The 7,586-nt window shown below is 37.3% G+C and overlaps 2 protein-coding genes across 4 annotated transcripts; one reads left to right on the top strand and one right to left on the bottom strand.

Moving 5' to 3' along the window:
- Positions 1–406: 406 nt before the first annotated feature.
- LOC149000316 (uncharacterized) lies at positions 407–5,653 on the top strand. 3 transcript variants are annotated; one of them, XM_089140707.1, is made up of 3 exons: positions 407–619; positions 4,262–4,591; positions 5,059–5,653. In XM_089140707.1, exons 1-3 carry the CDS (start codon positions 521–523, stop codon positions 5,629–5,631), a joined length of 1,002 nt encoding a protein of 333 aa, XP_088996833.1. In that variant the 5' UTR covers positions 407–520; the 3' UTR covers positions 5,632–5,653. The 3 variants fall into 3 exon arrangements, with proteins under 3 accessions (XP_088996833.1, XP_088996832.1, XP_088996834.1); XM_089140706.1 differs by having other exon boundaries at positions 4,262–4,606; XM_089140708.1 differs by having other exon boundaries at positions 536–619; positions 3,742–4,606.
- A 679-nt stretch (positions 5,654–6,332) lies between these two features.
- On the bottom strand, positions 6,333–6,707 carry LOC149000315 (18.0 kDa class I heat shock protein-like). The gene has a single exon (XM_089139154.1). The coding sequence runs from the start codon at positions 6,705–6,707 to the stop codon at positions 6,333–6,335; it is 375 nt and encodes a 124-aa protein (XP_088995280.1).
- Between the last annotated feature and the right edge of the window lie 879 nt (positions 6,708–7,586).

The raw sequence follows: 7,586 nt of genomic DNA, 5'->3' as shown, positions 1-7,586 counted from the left end.
CTTGACTGGTCCAGATCTTGACTCGGCCCTGGCCCTAATTCAGTGCTAGAATGTTTTGGCCTTGACACATATTTAATGCCAGCTTGAGCTCAGGCCTTGTTAAGGTTCAAGGTGGGTCAGGGCGGATTAGGGCCTACAAAAGCAACCATGGTTCGAGGTGTCCATATCAATTCCTAATTAATATCATAATTCCAATAAGGGCAAAAATGTAAAACATTGTCGAAAAGAAGGGTACTTCTGAATATGATCGATTCGAATTGGTATGATTTGAACCCGGTTTATTACGGTTCCTATTTGGTTTATATCGATTTTTTATGGTACATATAAAAATAAAAACCGAACCGGAAATGAAACCTATGAAATCAAAACGGATCAATTTTCCACCGTTAAAAGACAAAATCTCGTCACTGATTCGCGCTCTTCCGGTGGTTGCTGTTCCGGTTAAGCTCTTATGAACTTTCCCTCTTTAATTCTTAGTTATGATTTAGGGTTTCTGCTGAATTAGGGATTCAAATCCACCATGGAAGCGCAGAGAAGTCATGGGGGACCACCTGAAAGTGAAGGAGATAGTGGTGGATCGAGCTATTCGGATTCCATGGGTTCTTCCTCTGAAGAAGAGGTACATATTCTTCCGTGTCTCGTTTCGTTGTCGTTTTCAGTAGAATTGAATTTGTAACAGCTCTGAGCAATCTGGGTTTCTTATTTTGTTTCTGACCGCCCTTAATCCGAGGCCTTTTTTTTTTTTTTTTTACTATAGTGAGATTTTCAGAATACTTTAAGGTTCTGTTAACATTGTATAATGTAGGTAAATTACAGGCATTGATAGTGTACTTGATGGAGAACGATAATAGCTCTAGGGATTCTTGAGTTTTCATGTTCAATTCCTGTTGCTATGCTGGCATTATGAAGAAACGAAAAATCAATGTGCAGTATATTTTTATTATTCACTAGAAAAAAATTGTCTTCCCTCAGTTTGGGGTAAGCTCTTTTCCTTAAAACTCGCAAGTTCCAAGTAAAATAATTTCTAGCTTGTCACCTCGGACAAATATAAAGGTAATTATTTGTCAAATTATTTTGAGTAAAACCAAACCGATTATATGATAATGGAAATTAGCGGATTTACCTCTATTAAGTCCCAAGTAGTTCGGACATGTTTCATCCAATGTGTCTCAATACTATTCATCTTAATGATTGAGTTGGGTCTCTAAACCATTGAAGTGTGCTTGTTGATCCAGAAACGAAGGTGTGTATGACTACAAGGAGAAGACCCAACCATTATTTCCTACTTCCAATTCATCATCCATGCATGGCAGTCTTTCAAATTCAAAAGCCTGCCAGCCCCTTTATCCCCCTTATCTGATGTGGCAAGATATGCCAGATAAGCCAACAATACGATTAGTCCTTTGAGGTGTCATGTTCATGTTCAAAGGAGGCCTTTGAGAGCTCCAATATGAAAGTGATTTAATCTAGATGAAAGATCTAAAAGAGCTAGGGCATACTTAATATAAACCTACCAGAAGTGGTGAAGAAAGATATGCATGGTTTAGGCCTTGTATCTGGTCTATCCCCGAATAGAGCTGATTGGAGGGCAAGGACCCATGTAGCTGATCCCATTCAACTGGGATAATGCTGTCTTATGTAGGATTAAAATTTTGTATCAAACTTTGGAACAATAGGAATAGTACTTGGTTGTTGACTTTTCATTTGTGGAGTTCTATTTGCACTGGCACACTGTAATCGTAAGTCACAATGTTTAACATTCAATAATATTAAACAAATAGGCTCCATTTGTAATTTCAATTCCATATTTTAGTTGTTTTTATATGTTCTTGTATATATTGTAATGATAAGTTATGTGGAGCATTATGCTATATATGAGAAATATACAGCCTGGGTACTCCATTACTCTGTGCATTGCTAACCTAGGGTATGAAACCAAATTAACATTTTCAGTGTGTTTTGTAACAACTAAAGGTTCCACTGTGTTTGGGGATATGCTTAATTAGGTTCGACCAGCTATGATGTATGGTACAGAGTGTTGGGCTGTTAAAAAGAATCATATAGATAAACTCAGTGTAGCAGAAATGAGGATGTTAAGATGGATGAGTGGCAAAACTAGGATGGATAAGATAAGAAATTATCATATTATAGTTGGTTTGGGAGTTGCTCCCATAAGTGATAAGCTTCGAGAAAGTCATTTGAGGTGGCACAGCCACGTTCGACGGAGACCTATAAATGCCCTTGTACAGAGAAGTGAGATAATCCATATTGAAGGAACTAGAAGAGCTAGGGGTAGACCTAAGATAACCTTAGGAGAAGTGGTGAGAAAGGATATGTATAGCTTAGGCCTTGTATCTAGCATGGCCTCGAACAGAACTGATTGGAGGGCAAGAATCCATGTAGCGGACCCCATTTAGTTGGGACAAGGCTTATTGTTGTTGTTGTTGTTGTTGTTGTTGTTGTTGTTGTTGTTGTTGTTATTGTAATGTGAAGTTTTGGGCCAAAAGGTTGACAACCTAACCGTCAAAATGGTTAAACAGAACCAAATATGTAGAGTTTTGTCAGAAATTCAGCGGTTTCCTAAGTATTTCAATCTCAACCAACGTTTATACATAGGTCAAAATCAACTTCCTGAATCTTGGGACTTCCCTACACTAAGGATTGATCCCTTGATGCTCTTGCTCACATTGGCCTTAATGAGCATCGTTCCATGAGAGTTATGGGATCGTCCTCACAAATTGCCAGGTCCAGTCTCATGCACCCCAGGGTAAGGAGTGCTTCTCCCAATCGATAGTCCAGTAAAGGGGAGTCTGAACTGGTTATCCATGCTAACAAATTATTAAATGATGATGTATTAATATACTTTATTCTGAAATAACACTTGCTAATTCCAGTGAGAAATCAAAGCATTGTTATCAGGGCAATCGCCTAGGTGATTAGCCGTTTTTTTGACATGCAAGATTTCAGCCACTTTATTGCCTAGGGGCTCTGCCGCTTTGTTGCTTTGTGCGCATATTTCTGCCAAGGCACTAAACTGGTCACTTTTTTTACGTTACTTACCATTCTCTTTTTTTTGGGGGTTTTCAAAAACATCAAATTTTTACAATACTAGAGTAGTCATTCATTTCAGATTCGGGAATCATTAGATGGAGAATAATTCAAAATAATGTGATCTATTAATATATTGATTCCATAAAAAAAAAGAGGACAAATTAAATTCCAATTTGGATTCTAAAAATTTTTATTCACTTAAAAAAGTCAGGTAAGAAATATCAGATGTTTAATTTGAGCAAAGAGTTAGCGATTGTATATATTGTAGACCATATTATGCATATTTTTTCTTCATACAACAAAAAAATATTTCCCCCATGCTTTCATTTTCATATTTTATAATATTATATAGTTCATAAGTATATGTTATAATGTTATTACATTATATATATATTGTGATGAGATAAACTTATGTTTGTTTTTTCGTGATTATGAATCTTTAAAACTATGTCCATTTTTGGTATAATATTTGTGTCATGTCAAATAGTTGTATAAAACATTGTGCCTCAACTGCTGTTTTCATGTTGCCACCTAAAGCACCGGTTTATCACCTAGGCTTTTAAGTGGTAATGCAACCGCTTTGGTCGCTTTATTGCCTTGACAACCTTGAATTGAAGTTCATCACTACCTGGTTGTGAACTAAAGTTGCAATTAATGCTGAAGTTAATCAATACTAATTTTCTGTGACAGGCTAGTGCTAACTACGACTTGCCTATGAGCTAAAGTTGCAAACTGCTTGTTGTAAGTTTTAAAGGTCTGCAGTTTAATCAATATGATAGAAACATCGCATCCAGAACAGAAAGGAATTATGTACAAGTGGGCCACAGGGATCCCCTGTCACCTGGGTGTTTGTCTCCCTCATCTTATTCCAACTTAACATTTAATTCTAAATCCTCTCTTTTTTTCAAAAACAGCATGTTCCTTAAAATATTGATCTTATGATACTGGAATGTTTAAGCATTTCTGCTGGCAATCCTATGTTTGTGTGTGTTCAGACTTGGGAGAACAGGTTTGGTTTTTTATCCTTTTCTTTTCATTGGTTTACCAAGGTTTTCTTCAAGCTGTCAAAGTTTCAATTAATTTTTAGAGCTGTATATGTCCATGTAAGAAGCATAGACTATGTTAGACTGGCTTATGTTCCATTAAGAGCATCTTAGAAGCTGCATCATTGAGTATGATGGTGGATTTTTTTTTTTGTCATTCTTTGTAGATAGGGAGGCCCAGCCAATCTATCAATGAACCATATGCCAGATGGACAGCCACCTATGATATTGCACTTGCAAATGCCATGGTACAGCAAATTCTTCAAGGCAAGACAACAAAGAATGGTTTTAGCAAAAAAGCTTGGGCTGGAATACGGACTGAGTTCAACAAAAAGACTGGTTGTTGTTACACACAACAGCAAATTCGAAACCGCAAGGGAGTTTTAAAAATGCAATATAGAATTGTGAAGCAGCTGCTGGGGCATCCTGGGTTTAAGTGGGATGAAACCCGACATATGGTCATAGCTGAGGACGCTGTTTGGAATGACTACGTCAAGGTAACTAAGTTAAATGTGAGTCTTTTCTTTCTCCCTTTCTTCATATTTTTAGTTATCATTTATGTGGTTTTCTTATTGGCACCCTTTAAGGTGTTATGCACTTTGTAAGCTCACCTTTTCCCCCCTTAGTTTGACAACGTTCTTCTCTCAATTAGGTTAAAATCCTGTACTTTATGTGGTGTAATCTAAAATTGTGTGAGGCAGTGACACTGGGAAGTACAGTTAGAAACCTTTCACTGTTTAACTTAAATGATTTTGGGTATAAGGCAGGGGGTAATCAAAAGGAGGATGAGTTTTTTCTCTCTTTTCTTATTTTAAGTGCTGTATGGAATATTTTCTTATTAAGTGTCCTAACCTTATTCTTTAACCCTGTCTAGATCTTAATTATATGGTTGGATAATTGATCATATTTGTTGGTCATTATTGTTTCAAATATTTGATAGAATATCTGATGGCGCTTATATCAGGCAAACCCAGAAGCTGAGAAATTCAGAACTCTGCACTTTCCTGCATATGATCAATTAAGCATCATATCTGGAGATGTTGGTGCTAAGCTTAGATTACCCAAGTCATCTCAACAAGCATCTTTGGATGCCAGTACTCCTGATGAGACACCACAGTTTGCTCAAGAACAAGCTGATACTGATGAGCCTTCAGGTGCATTGCTGGACTCTGCATATTTAGCTAGAAACCCAGATAACATTCAAAGGTGCAACAAACGCCAGTCAATAACACTATCTGGTTCAAGCCATAGGAGGAAGAAGGAATCCAACTCCAGTGATTTAACAGAAGCATTTTTTGAATTTGCTGATGCTCTAAGGTGCAAGACACAAGCTTCAGCACCATCTGGTGACCCATATGCTATGAGTAAGTGCATCAAAGAACTAGAGTCAATCAAAGGCGTAACAGACGAGGATGTTTTTGGAGGAGTAGATTTATTTAGGGACCCCCTACTAAGAGAGGCATTTATGGCAATGCAACCTCACCGGCGGTTGAGATGGATAAGGACTCGACTGAATTTGGTACCGTGCGATTCATGAGTGTCATCATTGTTAGTTCCCCCCCCCCCCTGGTACCATGCGATTCATGAGTGTCATCATTGTTAGCCCCCCCCCCCCCCCCCCCCTTCTCTCTTTAAGTGCTCATTTGCTTTGCTTCTGGGTCTTTTATATCATTTAGCTTAAGATTTGTTCAGATGTACATGTAAATTCTAGTTTTACGATACCTTGATGCACACTTTATTATTAAGTGTAGATACCTTTATATCTGACGTTAGGTTAAAAATTAATTGACACATACTTCCAGCTCCAGGTCTGCACTTGTCTCATGTTACTATGATGCTCATGATGTAATTTTTCTGTTCACATTCAGGCTATATTTGTATTATTACACATGAAATGCTTTTAGTAGGTGTTTTTTCTCTCTCCTAACCTCCTTGAAGATCCCCAACTCTGTGCTTTTCTCGTCTTCCTGCAAACATTCTCAAGACCTCGGAACTCTACAGAGTTAAAAGAGTTAGCATTTCTGCCCGTACACAACAATCGGTTAAAACCCTTTCCTAGGGTTTGATCTCAAGTAGCTACATGGTTAATATTCCAGTTACTTTCTTTTCTTCAAATTAAAAACGCATGCTTGCATATACTTACATATGAAATACAATCTTTGTCTTTAGTTTCCATAACACTAGTACTTATTCTTGCATACCATTCTAGTTACACCAAACTTGCTATCTAAATTGAAACTAACCAGATATCTCTATTGATCTTGCAGCAGTCTTTTTCCTTTCCACTTTAGGAACAGTCACTGTGAAAACTCCATTCTCTATTCTATTAGTTTGATTGAAACCTGCATTTTCTGGCAACTGATATGATCGGAGGAATTTTCCACTGCTTCTTCGCTTGATACGATGCGGCTTTTCATTCTCAAACGACTCTGTATTCCTTTCTCCTCTTATTGTCAGAATTTTCCCTTCTTCAATAACAGCTTCCACCTCTTCCTTCTTCAACCTTGGTGTATCAACCCTAAAGATGTATGCATCTGGGGTGTCCTTCCAATCTATTTTTGCATCAGAAAAAGCTGTTATTTCGGAATCATGGAAAGAAGTTTGGGATGACATCCTAGTTCACAGATCAATGAGACAGAGACAGTGATTATGTAATTGATAGTTGTTGATGAGTTGATGACTTTAGGTTTTTGGGAGGGGATAACTTGGGAATTTAAAGAAGCTAACTTGTGGTGGGAATAGACAATTTGAACAAAGACCTAAGTATGGAATATATCATCTTTGATAGAATAAGCTGATGCTCAACTGATTTCATTGCTTTAGTCTTTAGTGGAGAAGGCATATTACTCTTGAGGAAATGCAGCAAAGAAAAGGACAGCCATTACTAAGGGTTCTAGAGACTCATGACTAGCTTTGTTCAATTGACCAGAGAATCATATGGGACAGCCACCAAATGTTGAGATTTAACATTTGAGGTTTTGGAGATTTAACAGTTCAGGCATTTATGCAAAGTGCATTCTCAGAATGGGAGGTTGAGATTTTAAGGAATCTTTGTTTGTTGTCCTATGGATATCTCTTGAACCCTTCTTGGAAGCCAATACATGAATGGCTATTATTACAAGGATGGTCACAGCCGTTGGTTCCTAAAGGATCCACTTGTCACCTGCTGAGCACAAGTAGGCAACAAAGAAAAGTTATGTTTTAAGGATTTGCATCTTAAGCACTCGGATTATGGATAAGATTATGGGGATAAGGACTCAGATCCTATATGAGGGTATAAGGATTGCACATTGGGCATTTTCAAAGATTAGGGATGTAAACGGATAGTCGAAAATTTGAATTTCGATTTAAATTCGAATGTTCCAATTAATAATCGGATTTGAATTCGAATATGTTAATTTTAAGTCGGATAGTATCCTATTCGATTATATATTTAATGGATACCATCAGTATCCGATATCTCATTAGTATTAATTTTGAGGAATAAATCAT

Source organism: Hakea prostrata, chromosome 11, assembly GCF_041222555.1.
Source record: "Hakea prostrata isolate BN-2017 chromosome 11, UWA_Hpros_2, whole genome shotgun sequence".
NCBI classification, from domain to species: domain Eukaryota; kingdom Viridiplantae; phylum Streptophyta; class Magnoliopsida; order Proteales; family Proteaceae; genus Hakea; species Hakea prostrata.
Note: the sequence above shows the minus strand (reverse complement) of the source record. Positions and strands in the feature narration are given on the sequence as shown.

Bases quoted from the DNA above. Each gene is read 5' to 3' on its own strand.
- LOC149000316 (XM_089140706.1), top strand. From the start codon at position 521: ATGGAAGCGCAGAGAAGTCATGGGGGACCACCTGAAAGTGAAGGAGAT. The intron at 620-4,261 runs GTACATATTCTT...CATTCTTTGTAG, and splicing joins GTTCTTCCTCTGAAGAAGAG to ATAGGGAGGCCCAGCCAATC. The intron at 4,607-5,058 runs GTGAGTCTTTTC...CGCTTATATCAG, and splicing joins TCAAGGTAACTAAGTTAAAT to GCAAACCCAGAAGCTGAGAA.
- LOC149000315 (XM_089139154.1), bottom strand. From the start codon at position 6,707: ATGTCATCCCAAACTTCTTTCCATGATTCCGAAATAACAGCTTTTTCT.